We start from the raw sequence: 21,791 nt of genomic DNA, 5'->3' as shown, positions 1-21,791 counted from the left end.
ATGGCGGCGAAGTCTCACGTCACCTTACGTGGACAATTCACTCCACAAAGCTTCTGCACCCACTGGTTCACGCTCCCTGAACTTGGGGTTTGATTTTTCTTTTTTTTTTTTTTGATGTTTGGGGAACAAGGCATTCCTAGGTTGGGGTGGGGGATGCGGGGTGGGGGGCGAGGTTTAATGCTGGGACTGTTTTTGTTAAAAATTTTTTGTTGTTTCAGGTGCTTTAGATATGACACATGTTTGAACAGAACCATTTACACAGCGCTATGTAGAATAATATGTGTGGCTGGACTGGGATGCTGCCTGTCTGGTGTGGTGCGTGACTGCATCTCCCCTATACCTCATATTTCATGGCTGAGTTAAAGGTAATTTCATGGAACGTTCGGGGGCTCAATACCGCTCTTAAGCGTTCCCTGGTGTTTCGTTTCCTTCGCTCCCACAACCCGCAGATCTGTATTCTCCAGGAGACACATCTGCAGCAAAACAAGACGGTATGTCTTAGGAAAGCCTGGGTGGACCTTAACTACCATTCCACCTTTTCCACCTATGCCCGTGGGGTTAGCATCCTGGTCCACAAGACACTACCGTTTAGGCTGATTGAGGTTACAACAGATAAAGAAGGGAGATTTGTTATTATACATGCTAATATATTTGATAAAAATGTGGTACTAGTTGGGCTTTACGTTCCTCCGCCAGCATCTGGCAGGGTCCTTCATGAGATCATGCAAATAGCGGTGCAATTTGATACCGCATTGGTGTACCTCATGGGGGACTTTAACATGGTTCCACTGGTGGAACTTGACCGGCTACAATCCTCGGCTCGGGACACTCCGGACCTCAGGCAGTGGGCGGAAACTTTTGCCCTCACTGACGTTTGGAGGCACCTGTACCCGACATTGAAAGTCTACACTTGTCATTCAGCCTCCCACAAAACGCTGTCTAGAATAGATCTTGTCTATGCTTCAGGCCCTGCACTCCAATACGTACATGACCTATCTGTGCTTCCCAGGGGAATTTCAGACCATGCACCATTATGTTTGACACTGACGCTGTCTGTTCCACCGGGGACTCGCCTGTGGCGCTTATCCAGATTTTGGGCTAATGATGAGAGATTGTTGGAACCCCTAACGGCCTCTATCTGCAATTTCTGGACAGACAATGCTGAATCAGCTGCCCCTTCTGTTGTATGGGACTCCTTTAAAGCTTGGATACGTGGGGAGTATGGGCATAGTATCACTCGGCTCAAGCGTGACTCTACTCGCTCCATAGATGAGCTGGAGGCATTGGCTTGTAGGTTGGAGGCTGAATATGTTTCTGCTCCTGGGGAGGACCGGTATAGGGTGTGGAAAAGGGCTCTGCGTGACCTATCCACTCTTAGGATGGCCCAGACGGACAAGGCCTTGCTGTACTCTGCTCAGCGGGTGTTCGAACATGGTGGTAAAAATAGGAAGCTCCTTGCATGGCTGGCTAAAGGTAACATACCCTCTACCCCCATAGGTTCCATTAGAGACAATACTGGTCAGATCCTCACCGCCCCTGGTAATATTAATGACCGTTTTCGAGAATACTTTCAGGAGGTTTACTCCTCAAGAGATGTTGCAGCGGACTCATCCATGTCCTCATTTTTTGACTCCCTGTCTATCCCTGTTTTGTCTGAGGAAGCAAGGGAGGGGCTGGAGGCTGACGTCACACTTGAGGAGATCCAAGTTGCCATGGGACACCTTAGGGGAGGGAAGGCCCCGGGTGCAGATAGGTTACCATCTGAATTTTACACCAATTTTTCTGAATTATTGGCCCCTAAGCTGACTTCACTGCTCTCTAAATTTGCAACTCTGCCAGCCCTACCTGACTCAATGAATGAGGCGGTTATTGTTCTGGTTCCTAAACCAGGAAAGGACCCTCTTGATTGCGCATCGTACCGGCCCATCTCGTTGCTTAATGTCGACGCCAAGATCTTTGCTAAGGTCTTGGCCACCCGACTATCTCATGTAATAGAAGATCTAGTGGGTATAGACCAGACAGGATTTATGCCAGGAAAGGGTACAGATATAAATATTAGGCGCCTATTTTTAAACTTAGCAACATCGCATGACAACACGGGGTCCAGGGTTATTGCCTCTTTAGATGCCGAGAAGGCTTTCGACTCCGTCGAATGGAAATTTTTATGGGAGACTTTACGTAGATTCGGATTTGGTCCCAAGTTTATTCACGGAGTACGATTGCTGTACCGCTCCCCCCGAGCACGGGTTCGCACTAACAATTGGGTCTCAGACTCCTTTGACTTGTTTCGCGGTATGAGGCAGGGATGCCCGCTCTCCCCCAGCCTGTTCGCCCTGGCGCTGGAGCCCCTGGCAATTGCCATTAGGAGTGCACCGGACGTTCGGGGCCTGCGGGTGGGTATGATGGAAGAGCGCCTCTCCCTATATGCCGATGACGCGTTATTGTACCTAAACGATGCTGGGCCCTCTCTTCAAGCTGCCTTGCATATTTTTGACAGTTTTGGTGCACTCTCGGGAGTTAAAATAAATTGGACCAAATCAGTCCTATTTTTTATAGATGATGGAGCTAACTCTGGGCCCCTCTCCTCCCCGTTACAAAGGGTTAGGGAATTTAAATATCTTGGTGTTGTGATCACTAGAAATCCCTCTGATTTTATTATAAAAAATCTGACCCCTGTCCTGAACACCCTACGTTCGAAATGTGCTGCCTGGGAGAGTCTTCCTCTGAATCTTCTGGGTCGCATTAGTCTCCTTAAAATGATAATATTGCCCAAATTTAACTATTTGTTTAGGAATTGTCCGGTTTGGGTCCCCGTCTCGTTCTTTAAGGACATTGACCGTATAGTGGGATCCTTTATTTGGTCGGGGGGGAACCCTAGGTTGGCACGCACTACGTTGTGTTTACCTGCAGATTTGGGCGGACTTGCTCTCCCAGATTTCCAGATATATTTTTGGGCAGCCATGTTGGTGACGGTGCACTGGTGGTTCCAGGGTTCTAGATCCAATGTGGCAACCTGTCTCGAGGCGAATATCCTGGGTTCACTGACGGACCTTCGGAACTTTCCCTATAGAGGACCCAGGGCATATTGTGGGGTCCCTGGGCCTACTAGGGCAACTTGGAGGGTATGGGAGGCGGCTAGGCGCAGATATTTGAGACCTGGCCAATTATCTCCAGCTCATCCCTTATGGGGAAACCCACGACTTAAACACTTTCGTATGATACCGGACCCACAGGTGTGGGCCAGATATGGTGTAACCACGTTGGAACACGTAATGTCTGGGGGACAACTGCTCTCCTTGCATGAGCTTACGGCTAAATTTGGGTTGCCCCGTTGGATGGGGTTTCGGTACATACAGCTGAGACATGCGGCCAGGGCTCAATTCCCGCAAACCCCCCTGTTACAGACGGATCCCATTGAAGATCTCCTATCTCCTGGAGACTTGATTAAACCCCTATCCTCTCTTTATAATGCGTTACTGGGAAGGGATTCCCCCAAGATAAATGAACTATGGGAAAGATGGCGGGCTGATATTCCGTCATTGGATAGAGAGGGATGGGAGGACTGTTTAGAGTATGGCCCGAAATTGGTGATAGCATCCAAGGACAAACTGATTCAAGTTAAATTTATACACAGGATATACTATACCCCGCAGAGACTCCATCGCATATTCCCTGAGAGAGACCCCATGTGTCCTAAATGCAAAATTCATATAGGCACATTTATACATATGTTCTGGGAGTGCCCAGTCGTTGCATTATTCTGGACTAAGATAATAGGTGAAATTAACTCCAGACTGCAGACCTCTATTCCGCTCTTACCAGCTATGGCGTTGCTGGGGATACATGACGATGAGCAGAGGCCATATCATCTTAAATTACTAATTTCCTTCCTTCTTTTCTATGCCAAAAAAGAAATACTCATGAAATGGATAGATTCTTCCCCTCCATCCTTTTCAGCCTGGGAGGCACAGATTGAGGCAGTAATCCCAATGTATAAAATGACATATATAAACCGTGGTTGTCCGTGGAAGTTTGAAAAAGTTTGGGCTCCGTGGATGGCCTCGTAGAGAAACACTTAGTTCATTACGATCATCTGCCCCAAGAGGGGAGGGCTTTGGAGGGTGGCGGGTGGACGGTACTTGTTGAGAATGGTACTATTATCCCTACGTATTACTTGTGGGCTTTGCATATTGTATTCCTTATCCTAAAATGTGTAATCTACATATGTTGTGTATTGTACTCTGTTGAATGGTATTCTGTAACTCTAATTTATCTTGTACAACAATAAAGCACCACTGTTTTTGTTAAATTTTCTGATGACCTATCACAATTTTGAAGGTCTACGAGCACCAGGACAATGAAATTACCCACAAAATGACCCCATTTTGAAAAGCAAACACCCCAACATATATTCTATGAGGCATAATGAGTCTTTTGAAGTGGTCATTTTTTTCCAAAAGTTTTATGTAAAATGTGGAAAGAAATTTAAAACGTATTTTTATTTTATTTTTTTTTACACAAAGTTGTCAATTCATAAGATATTTAGTGTTTAGACCCCCTGATATCTCACCAAAGCCCTCCAACGTGGCTCCTAAAAAAACAGTATAACATAATAAAAAATATAAATTGTAAAATAAATAAATAAATATTGTAAAGAAAAATAACAAAAATAAAAAACGACTGACACCAGTGGTAGAAGAACGACAAGGATCACAAAGATCATACTTGCGACTGGGCCCTGGCGTTCTGTCATCAGGGGAAGGGCCAAGATGGCATGAAAGGGTCCAGTTGCAGGACTGTAATAAAAGACCCAACAATGTGAGTAAAGAGCCCAGGGATCAGTGGGAAGGGCCCTCGATTTTGAAAGGCTGGAGGTCGGGGGTGGGGGATGGGGTCCTTCATTTTTTCTTGGAAAATCAGAAATCATGGTATTCATAATCATAACTGTACATTTATATACAGAAAACATTATACTTTAAAGAAATATAAGGTGCTAAATGTTATTTCTCTTTGTTGTGTGAATTTGTTGTAGACACAATCCCCTCACCTTTGTGATGATAGGAGGAGACATGCAATGTGACTGGAACTCACCTTCAGGTATTTTATCTTTGTAAGGTTCCCCATCAGAAGTCACAATATCATCATTTCCAGTAGCACCTGATAAAGATAAGAAGGAACTGTGTGTGATACAAATAACATTACTGTAACCATTATCATATGATATTCAATAAGATTAATAAATGGGTTAATGGTATTCCAGTTCAGCTCACATCTAGTTATTTGGGTAGGAATGTATCTAAAAGGAATCATAGATCTCATTGTATAATACATCTGGTTGAATGCAAACACTGTTAGACCAAAATTTTTCAGATTGAAGCATGTGGGGAGGGAGAGTGGTTAAAGGGCTTGATTTTACCTAGTTACAGATAAAATTTGCTCAATGTGTGGTCAGCTTTAGTATTGACATTTTGGTGGAGGAAATAGATTGCGGGGCCTTTAATTTCTGTGTCACTTCTATGTAGTCTCCACTGCAGGTGGCGCTCAACCATTAATGGCATTGCAGATGGAAGACTAATTTGAGAGAAAATGGTATTCTCTATAATTTCCTCAGTTACAGGGGGCAGTGGTATGATTGGATTCTCATGCTCCATGTGATCCTGGTGGCCATCTTGAGTCAAACAGAGGCTATTTAAGACTCTGACCCCTGTTTTTAGCGTGCTTTATGCAAATGGTTAGTGTAAGGACTGTTACTTGTTTGTCAGAGACAGTGCTGAGCGGTAGGGAAAGGTTCCATGAGAATAGGGAGAGAGCAGGAACTACGTCTACCTCCTCTTGAAGCTTCCCCTTTGGGTTGGACTGGCCAGGTCACACTCCACCCCTCATGGCAGGTGGTATCCTTCAGTCTTCAGACCGCTGTCTTTCTGCTGCACAGTTGTAAGTGGCACCTGATGGGTGAGATTTCCTGCCAGGCCTGTTTGTACTAGTTGAACTACCGTATATACTCGAGTATAAGTCGTTCCGAGTATAAGTCGAGGCCCCTAATTTACCACAAAAAAAATGGGAAAAACTTATTGACCCGAGTATAAGACGAGGGTGAGAAATGCACAGCTACTTTAAGTGGAAAAGAGGGTCAACAATGCCAATTTGCAGCATCACTGTGCCCATTAGCATGCCTCACTGTGCCCATTTGCAGCCATAGGTCCCCTGAACTTCAAACTCAGTAGTTAAGGGTTCCTAGATGCCCCCTAGCTGCAGCCAAAATTTGGGGTCTCTGAACCCAAAGGGTCCCGAAATGACATTGCTGCAGATAGACACAGTTGACCGAATTTGGGGCCCCGTATCTCGGGGCCACTTAGTGCTAAGAATCCCAAATTTGGTGTGCAAACCCAGTGGAACTAGCACCATAAAATTTCCAAAGCTGGGGTTCCTAGCACCAAGTGGCCCTGAGATATGGGGCCCCAAAGTCGGTTCAGAAAATGTCAAGCACTTTTCTGCAGCAGAGAATGACATTTTCCGAACCGATTTTGGGGCCCCGTATCTCGGGGCCACTTAGTGCTAGGAACTTCTGCTTTGGATATGTTGTGGTACCAGGTCCACTGGGTTTGCATACCAAATTTGGGGTTTCTAGCACCAAGTAGCCCTGAGATACGGGGCCCCAAAATCGGTTCGGAAAATGAATTTTTTTGCTGCAGAAAAGTGCTTGACTCGAGTATAAGTCGAGGGGGGCACTTTCAGCACAAAAAAATGTGCTGAAAAATTCGACTTATACTCGAGTATATACGGTACTTTTAGAATACATAGGGGTTTATTTACTAAGGGCAACTCCACTGTGCACTACGAGTGCACTGCAAGTGTACTTGGAAGTGCAGTCCCTGTAGATCTGAGGGGGACATCCAAGGAAAATAAAAAACAGCATTTTAGCTTGTACATGATTGGATGATAGCAATAAGCAGAGCTTCCCCTCATTTCAGATCTTCCCTTCAGATCTACAGCGACTGCACTTCCAAGTGCACAGTGGATTTACCTTTAGTAAATAAACCCAATTGTTCTTTGCAAATCAGGGCTCTGTGTGCTTACTGCCCACCACACTATGCTGCACCCATCCAGGACAGATGGGTGCAGCATAGTGGTGCATTGAATGGTGCCCAGCATCCCTGTGGACCCTGTGCATACTTGCTAACAGTCCCAATTTTCCTGGGACATTCCCGGTATTCAGACCCAAATTTTTTGCTAGAAAATTACTTAGAACTCCCAAATATTATATATCTGTTTTTTTTTCTAACACCCTAGAGAATAAAATGGCGGCAATACTTTCTGTCACACCGTATTTGAGCAGGGGTCTTACAAGCGCACTTTTTTGGGAAAAAAATACACTTGTTTTTAATATAAAAATAAGACGACAGTAAAGTTAGAACAATTTTTTTTATATTGTGAAAAATAATGTTACGCCGAGAAAATTGATACTCAACATATTACGCTTCAAAATTGCGCTCCCACTCGTGGAATGATGACAAACTATTAGCCTTAAAAATCTCCATAGGCGACATTAAAAAATTTCTACAGGTTACCAGTTTTCAGTTACAGAGGATGTCTAGGGCTAGAACTATTGCTCTTGCTTTAACGATCATTAAAAAAATAGTTTTGTGTCACTTTTATTCCTATTACAAGGAATGTAAACATCCCTTGTAATAGAAAAAAAGCATGACAGGACCTCTTAAATATGAGATGTGGGGTCAAAAAGAGAGGAGGATACTGGGGTTATGGCAGCTAACAATATTTCTCTTCAAAATGCCGACGTATATCGCCGTGAGCCAGTCCAGAAGTGGAAGTGTTATCTCACTGTAGTGATGAATGAACTTTGAGAGATAATGCCAAGAAACCTTTGCAATCCATGTTTGTCCTCCGGAGCAGGCATTTGATGGATGGTTTTGTTTTTTTCTGAGTCAGGCTTGACACCTTTATCGGTGAGAAGGTGTCCAACATATGGCACCTCTGAGACCCTGAAGCAACATTTGGTAGGGTTGAGCTGCATATTGATGGCTCTGACATGGTGTAGTACGCATTTAAGTCATTTGTCATGTTCCTCAATGGAGGATCCACAAATCAAGACATCTTCCACGACTATTCCAGCAAAGAGCAGTTCGATATGTAGTTATGACCTTATAGGCTGAAACGCATCAACTTGTTTTATCTGCTTTTGTACACTGTGGTTTTTCAATAAACATGAAGATTCTTCAGAGCAACAATGGGCTGTGTGCATCATCTTAATAGATAGCTGTTCCATACATCTCTGAAATACCTCACTTCCAGTTGAATTTCCATATGTCATCCGTAAGCATTTGTATCTCCAAAATGGAGTCATAAATGTTGTGCGTAATTATGATTTTTCATCCAGAGGGATTTGCCAGAATCCACATTTTGCATCTAGAGTGCTGAAGACCTTTGCCTGTGGCATACCAGCGATCATATGCTCTATAGTCTTTAATGGGTGATAAGGCCTCAGGACACTTTTATTAAGATGCACAGGGTCAATGCATATGTGAACAGTGCCATATTTCTTGACCACTGCTGCCATGACAGACACCCAAGGGGTAGCCTCCTGCACTGATGCGATGATGCCCAGTTTAGTCATCCTTTCCAACTCTTTCAAGACTTTTTATTTCATAGCCAGTGGGATACTTCGAGGGGCACACACGGTAGGCTGTACCGATTCATCTAGGCGCGTGTGATACGTGACTGGAAGCTTACCAACAGTGTCAGTTCAAAATAAGTCCTCATAATCGGTCATCTCAGGAGCCTGTTGTTGTACTGCATGAACTTCTGGACTGAGTTGTATTAGATTTAAGTGCATGCTGTCTGGTAAGCCTAGCAGGCGCTTAACATTTCTATACTCTGATAGAGCCAAGGTAGAAGTGCCCAGTGTCTGAATTGTTTGACTGCCATAAGCTATCAGGTTTACTTTATTTGACTGATCAATTTCAACTTTGGGGTCAATGCTGTGCAATGTGGATAAGGACATTACATTGCGTTTGGCACCAGTGCCAATTTTCAACTTGGCATGTTTGTTGCATGCAGTTGAGAGGGTGGTGAATATTTCTCCTGTATTTGCAATTAGGTCCACACTTTCAAAATGAAAACAATTTTGGTGATCATTACTTTCCACTTCATTAATTCTGTGCATATTTTGTTGTTTAGTGTCACTAGATTGTGTCATCCACACACCTTTATTTGGAGGCTTGGACCTACAACATTTTGAAAAATGATTCCATTTGTTGCATGGGTTACACCTTTTGTTAAAAGCCAGACACTTGTTGCACTTAGCAGCGTGTTTAATACCACAGTTGGTGCATTGCCTTTTGTTCTGTTGCACCACAAACACTTCTGCCTCTCTTTTTAGTTCCTTAGTGGCTCTTTCAGAATGTTCAAACAACATACATATTCCGATGGTTGATTCCAGTGTCAAACCTTTCTCCCTGAACAATAGGGATGAGCTTCGAGTTCGAGTCGAACTCATGTTCGACACGAACATCGGTTGTTCGCAAGTTTGCCAAACAGCGAACAATTTGGGGTGTTCGCGGCAAATTCGAATGCCGCGGAACACCCTTTAAAAGTCTATGGGAGAAATCAAAAGTGCTAATTTTAAAGGCTTATATGCAAGGTATTGTCATAAAAAGTGTTTGTGGACCTGGGTCCTGCCCCAGGAGACATGTATCAATGCAAAAAAAGTTTTAAAAATGGCCGTTTGTTCGGGAGCAGTGGTTTTAATAATGCTTAAAGTGGGGCGTGACCGGATGCTGGAGTGAGAGGAAGGTTGAGAGAACTTCCCCCAGCCTGATGCCTCCGTGATCATCCGAACCAACCTGGCGGATTAGACCCAGCTGGATGAGCTCTCTCCCCCCGCAGAGTCTGGCGTCTGCTCAGCTGCCCGGCTCCCTCTGACTCGGCTTGTGCCGGAGCGCAACGCCGGAATATCAACGCCACCGTCCGGATAGCATGAGAGGACGAAGATCAGAGTCCTCGGAGTAGAGAGGAGGAGGAGGAGGTTGAGACACCCGCTGTGCCTGGAACGGTCACCTGGGCAACGGCTTCGACACGAGCTGGAAGAGGTGGCGGGGACGGCGTATGTTAACAGCAAAAGGAGCGATCATTAGGAGCGTCCCTGAGTTGCCCAGGTAGTCGGCAGCATCAAGGTACCAACTATTGTGGTCATTTAAAAGTGGATTGTCTCCCCTCTCTCTCCAAGGGTTGTATTACTGCCTCGGACGAGGGGGAGTGGAGGCTCAGGCAGCCTGATACACTGCTATATAGCGACTTGTCCCTGTGAGGGAGGGAGACATCCTGACGGTCGGTGGAGAGCTGCATAAATAAGATAGATGCCAACCTATTGATACAATATAAAATTCTAACAGTGCTGAACCACTCGTTATATTAGGATGGATGATAACCCTAGCGGCAGTTGAAAATTAGAAGGACACCACTGGGACTGGGACTGTGTTAATACTAAGGGAAGAGAAGGTGGGAAGAGGAGGAGGAGAGGAGGGGAGGAAAGAGAAAAAGAAAGGGAAGAAAGAAGAGAGAAAAAAAAAAAGGGGGAGAGCAACAACTTGACAAGTGGTTAAACCCTTTCATACACTCTACTGGCCCATACTATAAGCCATTACTAGGAAAAAGGGAGAGGAGTTGCAACAACAGGAAAATACTAGCTCCCAAACGACCCGTACATCAAAAGAAAAGGGGAACCAGGCAGCAGCTGCAGCAGCGGCCAAACTTTAAAAAACCCCTCTACCTCATCACCACTTAAAAGCACCCAGCAACAGCAGGATAAATCACACGTGGGGGGTTCAGGGGACAGGAAGATTCTAGGAAAAGGACCGGCGGCAATGCACACCACAAAAACGGCGAGCAGTAAAAGCTCTGCGGGTGAGCCCTCGGGACTAGCAACTAACAATGCCGCTGAGCAAAACGCACCAGTAGCAGTTGAACCTACACTGAAAGATGTTCTATGCGCCGTCAATTCCTGTAAGGCCTCCCTAAGTGACCTGTGCGACCAGCTGAAGGGGTTAAAGGAAGAGCTAATCACAGTAAGCCAAGAACTGCAAAGGACTATTGCTAGAACAATCACACTGGAGGAGAGAGTGAGCCAGGTTGAGGATGATTTAAACCCACTGAAGCAAGAGCTTAAAGCAATAAAAACGCAGATGGGTCTTCACAAAGCCAAAATGGAGGAAATGGAAAATAGATCCTGCAGGAACAACGTGAGGGTGGTGGGCCTACCGGAGCGGTGTGAGGGTCCCCACCCCGAGGAGTTCTTGGAGAAGTGGCTCAGGGGAATATTTGGGATGGAAACCTTCTCTCACCCTTTGCTATTGAAAGAGCCCACAGAGTGCCAACTAGGGCCCCACCATCAGGGGGGTATCCCAGACCAATAATTATGAAGCTTTTTAACTATAGAGATAAGGTAACATTGATGCGTAGGGCCAGAGAGCTGGGGGATATCCTGCACAACGGAGCTAAGATCTTATTTTTCTCCGACTACTCCCCAGACCTACAGAAACGAAGGGCCGAATTCAGGGATATTAAGCGTAACTTACGGAACTATAAAATTGAATATGCCCTGTTGTATCCTGCATGGCTACGTATCACTGCCCTAGGGACTATCCATTTTTTCGACACAACAGCAGGGGCAACAAAATGGCTGGAAGATAATAAAATGAACCTGCAGAGCTAGGGGTTGAATAAGGGTTGAATAAGGCTAGTTAAACTTGGAAAGGAAAAGAGGGAAACTTTTTTTTTTTTGCTTTGTTGTTTTCCTCACAGTAATCAGCGGATGACACGGGGGAGGGGGGAAGGGGGGGTGTAATAGATGGAAGCACAGATGAAGGATGCGATTTCACCAGTTATGTATGTTTTAAGTGTTGTTTTGAGGGTTTGGAAGTGGGTTGTGGGAGGGGGGGAGGGGGGGAAGAGTGTGGAAGTGAGTCACAATGTATTTCTTCTGTACATGAGTGGGGAGTTTTTTTCTGAATGGTTGGGAGGGAGGAAAAAGGTCACAAGTGCAGCCCCTAGGGCTAGCCTAGTTAGGCAGGAGGGGGGGGGGGGGGCACGAAAAAGAGTGGGAAGAAGCGGGATGGATAAAGTTGAAGGTGGGGGGGAGGGGGGTTCACAGCGAGATATAGGGCTAGGCAATTGGCGCAAACGTAAAGCACATACAGTTAGGAGGGGGGGGCTTACAAAAGTAAAGTATATTTGCACATGCGGTTTGTAGTTGCAGCTAGGAAATGTAGGGGGGGAGGGGGGGTCCCTGGATGTGGGGGCCACTTGCCCTTCCCCCCTCTTCCTTTCTTTCTTTTTTGGTTGACACAATCACAGAGTCGATGGCAAGTTTTGTATACACAAATGCACAAATGAATCGTTCCTCCTTTTTGGGCTTTTTTTTTTTTTCTCTTTATTATTTTTCTTTTCTTTTTTTTTACTTTTTTCTTTTATTTTCCTTAGATGCCTTTAAAACGCTAAAAATAGGTTCCTGGAATATTAGGGGCATGGGCGATCCTGCCAAAAGGGCAGCAGTGTTCTTGGCGATGGAAGCTTATGGCGTTGAACTGGCTTGTCTGCAGGAAACTCATCTCACTAATGATACCAAACTACATGTTCGGAACCACAAATTTCAAGAACAGTATCACTCAGTCCACACTTCGTATTCAAGAGGGGTGAGCATATTGGTGAGGAGAGGTATTTCATTTTTCTGCAGGGAAGCCAGGATAGACGCACTGGAACGCTATGTCTTCTTGAGTTGCGTTGTGGAAAATACACCTCTGGTGATAGCAAATATTTATATTCCTCCTCCGTTTAAAACAGAGACCATTTTGGATCTGTTGGAGTTTGTGGACAGTAAGGTAGATGTTCCGATAATACTGGTGGGGGATTTTAACGCAGTTTTGGACAACAATATGGATCGGTTTCTGCCTGTGCACGGGGCGGAAAGGATATCAGAGGGGCGCCTAGGCCAAATTCTTGAAGAAGTTGGGTGGTGCGACCTATGGAGATCTCACAATCCAAACACCCGGCAGTACTCCTGTTATTCAGGGTCATATTCCACTCTCTCGCGCACTCTCTCGTGCATAGATATGGCAGTGGGTAACAGTGAAGCTCTGTAATTAATAGGAAACATAGAGTACAAGCCGAGGGGAATATCAGATCACTCACCCTTGACCTTGACTTTAAACTTAAACACTAAACCTAGCCAGAAAAGGTGGACAATAAAACCACTATGGTTGGATTTGATAAGCAGCCCAGCAGAAGTAACCTCTAAACTAAAAGAGTTTGTAACATTTAATTCAGGCACAGCACCAGCAGGTGTGGGAAACCCTAAAAGCGTTCCTTAGGGGACTACTATAACAGCAGGTTGCCATAGTAAAGAAAACGTCAAAGGAATGGGAGGCGAGGGCTAGTAGGGAAGCCATGGAATCAGAAGCGCAATACGTGGTGTACCCAACCCCTGAAAAACAGGAGATTTGGCTTAACAGACAACAAGAGTATAAAGAAGTAATTAACAGAAGAGCAGAGAATAAAAGACTTTTCCAGAAACAAAATTATTTTGGTGAAGGGGAGAAAGTAGGCCGGATGCTCGCACTTATAACTAAGTCCAATCTATCCCCATCGGCCATTTTCTCAATTAAGACACCGGCTGGAGAGATCACTTCCGATCCCACCGAGGTCCTAGAGACTTTCTCTACGCTCTATAGGGACCTGTACAGGTCGCGTCGGGGTTCGGACCGGCGCAATATGGACGGGTTCCTAGAAGGGGTAGACCTGCCCGTACTCTCGGAAAGGGATAGGAGCGAGATGGAGTCTCCTCTGACCTTGGAGGAGCTGCAAAAGGCAGTCACGGAGTTGTCAGGCCAGAAATCTCCAGGCCCGGATGGGCTGCCATTGGAGATTTATAGGAAGTATGGGGAGGTTTTGCTCCCGGAGCTTTTAAAAGTGCTGGAGCAGACGACTAAGGATGGAAGGCTACCCTCATCAATGTCGGAGGCCAATATAATAGTGATACCAAAGGAGGGCAAAGACCATTTGGAAGTCACCTCATACAGACCGATATCATTACTGTGTTCAGATGCCAAGATTGTTGCAAGGGTGTTGGCATCCAGATTAAATAAAAGTATTGCAAAACTTGTGCATCCGGACCAATCAGGGTTTATCCCCGGTCGGTCTACCAGTACTAATATTAGAAGGGCCTACTTGAATCTTCAGGTACCAACAGATAACGCAGGGTCTAGAGCTATATTGTCTTTGGATACAGCCAAAGCCTTCGATAGCCTGGAGTGGGAATATCTCTGGTGGGTGCTAGAGAGGTTTGGATTTGGCTCCGTATTTATCAGCTGGTTAAAAATCTTATACAATCATCCAAGGGCAAGGCTCAAGATAAATAACGATTATTCGGAAAGTTTCCCCCTGGAAAGAGGAACAAGACAGGGGTGCCCCTTGTCTCCTTTGCTGTTTGTTTTTGCCATGGAGCCACTGGCGGGAGAGGTGAGAGCATCATCCGAACTGCAGGGATTTCATAGAAAAGGGGTGGAAGAGAGAATAGCGCTTTTTGCGGACGATGTCCTATTTTTCCTGGGGGACATGACCTCTTCATTGGAGAAAGTGATGCATCTAGTGGAGGACTTTGGAAAGTTCTCAGGATTGACTATCAACTGGGATAAATCATCGCTCCTGCCGGTTGATCCATTGGCCAATCCTATCTCAATGTGTCTGCCCCAACTGAAAGTCATGGGGAAAATGAAGTATCTCGGTGTTGTGTTGTCCAAGGATCCCAGTGCGTTTATTGAGGACAATCTGGTCCCTCTCCTATCAAAATTTTTTAAAAAAAGTGATATTTGGAGTAGACTCCCCTTATCCGTGGCGGGTCAGGCCAACTTGATTAAAATGGTATGGATGCCTCAGTTGTTATACTTGCTCCACAACTCCAGTTTGGATTGGGGAGAAGTGGTTTCAAAGAATTCAATCCCTTTTTAGGGAGTTAATATGGAAAAAAGGGCAGGCCAGGATTGGTCTACAAAAACTGCAGTGCCTTGTCACAGAGGGGGGACTAGGGGTTCCCCATCCGTCTACCTATTTCCTGGCAGCCCAGTTACAACAACTAGGGGGATGCGACATTGATGGAGGGGGAAGTAAGAGTGTCCAAATTATTCTACAGGGAAGCCCACATAGTTCATTAGTGGAAGCACTGGAGGCAGACTCACTACAAGGAGAGATCCCGACACTTAAAATGATCACTAGGGTTTGGCAGGCAACTAAGAGAATAATGGGGTACAAAGGAACCTCAGAATACTCGCCAATCTGGAACAACAAGTACTTGCAGGAACTACTATCAGTTGATAGGAACAAGTTGTGGGAAAGTTGCGGGATAAGTTGGCTGATACAGCTATATGAGGGGGATACCCTGAAATCTTTTAAGGAATTGAAGCATGAGTACGGGTTACCAAATCGAGTATTCTATAGCTACCTGCAGATTAGGCATGCCTTGAGCAAGCAGCTTAGTAGGCAACCCCCCACATGGTGTAGGATCCCACTATTACAAACAATAATTAAATCAGAGACTTCCAAGGGGTTAATCACAGAGATAAACACCCAATTAATAAATAAAGTAAACAGGCAGGCAGGCTTTCCCGGAGGTAGGGACAGATGGGCGGCTGACGTGGGGGAGATGTCCGCAACCAGTGCTACTTTAGCGTCGAGAATACCTGCTTTCTTACTAAGGGGGAGAGGCTGAGTTAGGTGCAGCTTAGAGTTTAGAAGTCAAGAGAGAACAATGCACAGAACCGATGCCAGCTATTGGGCGTGCCTTGGAATTATGGAGGCTTAACAAGGGAGGGCCACAGGGGGGCGGGGGGTGGGCTTACTAGAGAGAAAGAAAAAAAAAAGAAAAAAAGAAAAAAAAAATAATGCTTAACCACTTGCCGACCGCCTAACGTAGATATACGTCGGCAGAGTGGCACGGGCAGGCAGAATCACGTATATATACGTGATCTGCCTCCCGCGGGCGGGGGGTCCGATCGGACCCCCCCCCGGTGCCAGCGGCGGTCGGCATCTGACTGGGAGCGTCGGGAGGCGAGGGGGAGACCATCCGATCGTGGCCCCCCCCTCGCGATCGCTCCCAGCCAATGGGAATCCTCCTCTGCCTGTGTGTAGTTTCACACAGGCAGAGGATGTGATGTCATCTCTCCTCGGTCTGGCAGTTTCCGTCCAGCGCCGAGGAGAGAAGACATGTAAGTGCACACAACACAAACACACACAGTAGAACATGCCAGGCATACTTTACACCCCCGATCCCCCCCCAATCGCCCCCCGATCCCCCCCCAATCACCCCCCCCCGTCACAAACTGACATTAGCAGTATTTTTTTTTTTTTTTTTCTGATTACTGCATAGTGTCAGTTTGTGACAGTTACAGTGTTAGGGCAGTGAGTGTTAGGCCCCCTTTAGGTCTAGGATACCCCCCTAACCCCCCCTAATAAAGTTTTAACCCCTTGATCACCCCCTGTCACCAGTGTCACTAAGCGATCATTTTTCTGATCGCTGTATTAGTGTCGCTGGTGACGCTAGTTAGTGAGGTAAATATTTAGGTTTGCCGTCAGCGTTTTATAGCGACAGGGACCCCCATATACTACCTAATAAATGTTTTAACCCCTTGATTGCCCCCTAGTTAACCCTTTCACCACTGATCACCGTATAACTGTTACGGGTGACGCTGGTTAGTTCGTTTATTTTTTATAGTGTCAGGGCACCCGCCGTTTATTACCGAATAAAAGTTTAGCCCCCTGATCGCCCGGCGGTGATATGCGTCGCCCCAGGCAGCGTCAGATTAGCGCCAGTACCGCTAACACCCACGCACGCAGCATACGCCTCCCTTAGTGGTATAGTATCTGTACGGATCAATATCTGATCCGATCAGATCTATACTAGCGTCCCCAGCAGTTTAGGGTTCCCAAAAACGCAGTGTTAGCGGGATCAGCCCAGATACCCGCTAGCACCTGCGTTTTGCCCCTCTGCCCGGCCCACCCAAGTGCAGTATCGATCGATCACTGTCACTTACAAAACACTAAACGCATAACTGCAGCGTTCGCAGAGTCAGGCCTGATCCCTGCGATCGCTAACAGTTTTTTTGGTAGCGTTTTGGTGAACTGGCAAGCACCAGCCCCAAGCAGTGTCAGGTTAGCGCCAGTACCGCTAACACCCACGCACGCAGCATACGCCTCCCTTAGTGGTATAGTATCTGATCGGATCAATATCTGATCCGATCAGATCTATACTAGCGTCCCCAGCAGTTTAGGGTTCCCACAAACGCAGTGTTAGCGGGATCAGCCCAGATACCTGCTAGCACCTGCGTTTTGCCCCTCCGCCCGGCCCAGCCCAGCCCACCCAAGTGCAGTATCGATCGATCACTGACACTTACAAAACACTAAACGCATAACTGCAGCGTTCGCAGAGTCAGGCCTGATCCTTGCGATCGCTAACAGTTTTTTTGGTAGCGTTTTGGTGAACTGGCAAGCACCAGCGGCCTAGTACACCCCGGTCGTAGTCAAACCAGCACTGCAGTAACACTTGGTGACGTGGCGAGTCCCATAAGTGCAGTTCAAGCTGGTGAGGTGGCAAGCACAAATAGTGTCCCGCTGCCACCAAGAAGACAAACACAGGCCCGTCGTGCCCATAGTGCCCTTCCTGCTGCATTCGCCAATCCTAATTGGGAACCCACCACTTCTGCAGCGCCCGTACTTCCCCCATTCACATCCCCAACCAAATGCAGTCGGCTGCATGAGAGGCATTTTCTTTATGTCCTCCCGAGTACCCCTACCCAACGAACCCCCAAAAAAGATGTCGTGTCTGCAGCAAGCGCGGATATAGGCGTGACACCCTCTATTATTGTCCCTCCTGTCCTGACAATCCTGGTCTTTGCATTGGTGAATGTTTTGAACGCTACCATTCACTAGTTGAGTATTAGCGTAGGGTACAGCATTGCACAGACTAGGCACACTTTCACAGGGTCTCCCAAGATGCCATCGCATTTTGAGAGACCCGAACCTGGAACCGGTTACAGTTATAAAAGTTAGTTACAAAAAAAAGTGTAAAAAAAAAAAAAAAAAAAAAAACACATACAAAAATATAAAATAAAAAAAAATAGTTGTCGTTTTATTGTTCTCTCTCTCTCTATTCTCTCTCTATTGTTCTGCTCTTTTTTACTGTATTCTATTCTGCAATGTTTTATTGTTATTATGTTTTATCATGTTTGCTTTTCAGGTATGCAATTTTTTATACCTTACCGTTTACTGTGCTTTATTGTTAACCATTTTTTTGTCTTCAGGTACGCCATTCACGACTTTGAGTGGTTATACCAGAATGATGCCTGCAGGTTTAGGTATCATCTTGGTATCATTCTTTTCAGCCAGCGGTCGGCTTTCATGTAAAAGCAATCCTAGCAGCTAATTAGCCTCTAGACTGCTTTTACAAGCAGTGGGAGGGAATGCCCCTCCCCCCAACGTCTTCCGTGTTTTTCTCTGGCTCTCCTGTCTCAACAGGGAACCTGAAAATGCAGCCGGTGATTCAGCCAGCTGACCATAGAGCTGATCAGAGACCAGAGTGGCTCCAAACATCTCTATGGCCTAAGAAACCGGAAGCTACGAGCATTTTATGACTTAGATTTCGCCGGATGTAAACAGCGCCATTGGGAAATTGGGAAAGCATTTTATCACACCGATCTTGGTGTGGTCAGATGCTTTGAGGGCAGAGGAGAAATCTAGGGTCTAATAGACCCCAATTTTTGCAAAAAAGAGTACCTGTCACTACCTATTGCTATGATAGGGGATATTTACATTCCCTGAGATAACAATAAAAATGATTAAAAAAAAAAAATGAAAGGAACAGTTTAAAAATAAGATAAAAAAATAATAATAATAAAGAAAAAAAAAAAAAAAAAAAAAAAAAGCACCCCTGTCCCCCCTGCTCTCGCGCTAAGGCGAACGCAAGCGTCGGTCTGGCGTCAAATGTAAACAGCAATTGCACCATGCATGTGAGGTATCGCCGCGAAGGTCAGATCGAGGGCAGTAAGTTTAGCAGTAGACCTCCTCTGTAAATCTAAAGTGGTAACCTGTAAAGGCTTTTAAAGGCTTTTAAAAATGTATTTAGTTTGTCGCCACTAAACGTTTGTGCGCAATTTTAAAGCATGTCATGTTTGGTATCCATGTACTCGGCCTAAGATCATCTTTTTTATTTCATCAAACATTTGGGCAATATAGTGTGTTTTAGTGCATTAAAATGTAAAAAAGTGTGTTTTTTCCCCAAAAAATGCGTTTGAAAAATCGCTGCGCAAATACTGTGTGAAAAAAAAAAATGAAACACCCACCATTTTAATCTGTAGGGCATTTGCTTTAAAAAAATATATAATGTTTGGGGGTTCAAAGTAATTTTCTTGCAAAAAAAAAATATTTTTTTATGTAAACAATAAGTGTCAGAAAGGGCTTTGTCTTCAAGTGGTTAGAAGTGTGGGTGATGTGTGACATAAGCTTCTAGATGTTGTGCATAAAATGCCAGGACAGTTCAAAACCCCCCCAAATGACCCCATTTTGGAAAGTAGACACCCCAAGCTATTTGCTGAGAGTCATGTTGAGTCCATGGAATAATTTATATTGTGACACAAGTTGCGGGAAAGAGACAATTTTTTATTTTTTTTATTTTTTTTTGCGCAAAGTTGTCACTAAATGATATATTGCTCAAACATGCCATGGGAATATGTGAAATTACACCCCAAAATACATTCTGCTGCTTCTCCTGAGTATGGGGATACCACATGTGTGAGACTTTTTGGGAGCCTAGCCGCGTACGGGACCCCGAAAACCAAGCACCGCCTTCAGGCTTTCTAAGGCCGTAAATTTTTGATTTCACTCTTCACTGCCTATCACAGTTTCGGAGGCCATGGAATGCCCAGGTGGCAAAAAAACCCCCCAAATGACCCCATTTTGGAAAGTAGACACCCCAAGCTATTTGATGAGAGGTATAGTGAGTATTTTGCAGACCTCACTTTTTGTCACAAAGTTTTGAAAATTGAAAAAAGAAAAAAAAAAATTTTTTTTCTCGTCTTTCTTTATTTTCAAAAACAAATGAGAGCTGCAAAATACTCACCATGCCTCTCAGCAAATAGCTTGGGGTGTCTACTTTCCAAAATGGGGTCATTTGGGGGGGGTTTGTGCCACCTGGGCATTCCATGGCCTCCGAAACTGTGATAGGCAGTGAGGAGTAAAATCAAAAATGTACACCCTTAGAAATCCTGAAGGCGGTGCTTGGTTTTCGGGGCCCCGTACGCGGCTAGGCTCCCAAAAAGTCCCACACATGTGGTATCCCCATACTCAGGAGAAGCAGCTAAATGTATTTTGGGGTGCAATTCCACATATGCCCATGGCCTGTGTGAGCAATATATCATTTAGTGACAACTTTGTGCAAAAAAAAAAAAAAAAAAAAAAAAATTTGTCACTTTCCCGCAACTTGTGTCAAAATATAAAACATTCCATGGACTCAACATGCCTCAAAGCAAATAGCTTGGGGTGTCTACTTTCCAAAATGGGGTCATTTGGGGGGGTTTTATGTCATCTGGGCATTTTATGGCCTTCAAAACTGTGATAGGTAGTGAGGAGTAAAATCAAAAATGTACGCCCTTAGAAATCCTGAAGGCAGTGATTGGTTTTCGGGGCCCCGTACGCGGCTAGGCTCCCAAAAAGTCCCACACATGTGGTATCCCCATACTCAGGAGAAGCAGCTAAATGTATTTTGGGGTGCAATTCCACATATGCCCATGGCCTGTGTGAGCAATATATCATTTAGTGACAACTTTTTGTAATTTTTTTTTTTTTTTTTTTTTTTTTGTCATTGTTCAATCACTTGGGACAAAAAAAATGAATATTCAATGGGCTCAACATGCCTCTCAGCAAATTCCTTGGGGTGTCTACTTTCCAAAATGGGGTCATTTGTGGGGGTTTTGTACTGCCCTGCCATTTTAGCACCTCAAGAAACGACATAGGCAGTCATAAATTAAAGGCTGTGTAAATTCCAGAAAATGTACCCTAGTTTGTAGACGCTATAACTTTTGCGCAAACCAATAAATATACACTTATTGACATTTTTTTTACCAAAGACATGTGGCCGAATACATTTTGGCCTAAATGTATGACTAAAATTGAGTTTATTGGATTTTTTTTAGAACAAAAAGTAGAAAATATCATTTTTTTTCAAAATTTTCGGTCTTTTTCCGTGTATAGCGCAAAAAATAAAAACGGCAGAGGTGATCAAATACTATCAAAAGAAAGCTCTATTTGTGGGAAGAAAAGGACGCAAATTTCGTTTGGGTACAGCATTGCATGACCGCGCAATTAGCAGTTAAAGCGACGCAGTGCCGAATTGTAAAAAGTGCTCTGGTCAGGAAGGGGGTAAAACCTTCCGGGGCTGAAGTGGTTAAAGTGAAACAATAAAAGTGTAATATCCCTTTAAATTTTGTAGCTGGGGGGTGTCTATAGTATGCCTGTAAAGGGGCGCATGTTTCCCGTGTTTAGAACAGTCTGGCAGCAAAATGACATTTCAAAGGAAAAAAAGTCATTTAAAACTACTCGCGGCTATTAATGCATTGCCAGTCCGACAATACACATAGAAGTTCATTGATAAAAACGGCATGGAAATTTCCCACAGGGGAACCCCGAACCAAAATTAAAAAAAAAAATGACGTGGGGGTCCCCCTAAATTCCATACC

At 45.0% G+C, this 21,791-nt stretch overlaps 1 protein-coding gene across 1 annotated transcript in view; it reads right to left on the bottom strand.

Moving 5' to 3' along the window:
- Nucleotides 1-21,791, bottom strand: part of LOC141148208 (uncharacterized) — a 256,767-nt gene that overhangs the window by 99,550 nt on the left and 135,426 nt on the right. The window contains exon 5 of the mRNA XM_073635441.1: nt 5,092-5,157. Within this exon, the coding sequence (XP_073491542.1) occupies nt 5,092-5,157 (66 nt within the window). The remainder of the gene's footprint in view (nt 1-5,091; nt 5,158-21,791) is intronic.

The sequence above is a fragment of the Aquarana catesbeiana genome, linkage group LG06 (genome assembly GCF_042186555.1).
Source record: "Aquarana catesbeiana isolate 2022-GZ linkage group LG06, ASM4218655v1, whole genome shotgun sequence".
In the NCBI taxonomy this organism is placed as follows: domain Eukaryota; kingdom Metazoa; phylum Chordata; class Amphibia; order Anura; family Ranidae; genus Aquarana; species Aquarana catesbeiana.
The sequence above is the reverse complement of the archived record's forward strand: the minus strand, read 5'-3'. Positions and strand labels throughout refer to the sequence as shown.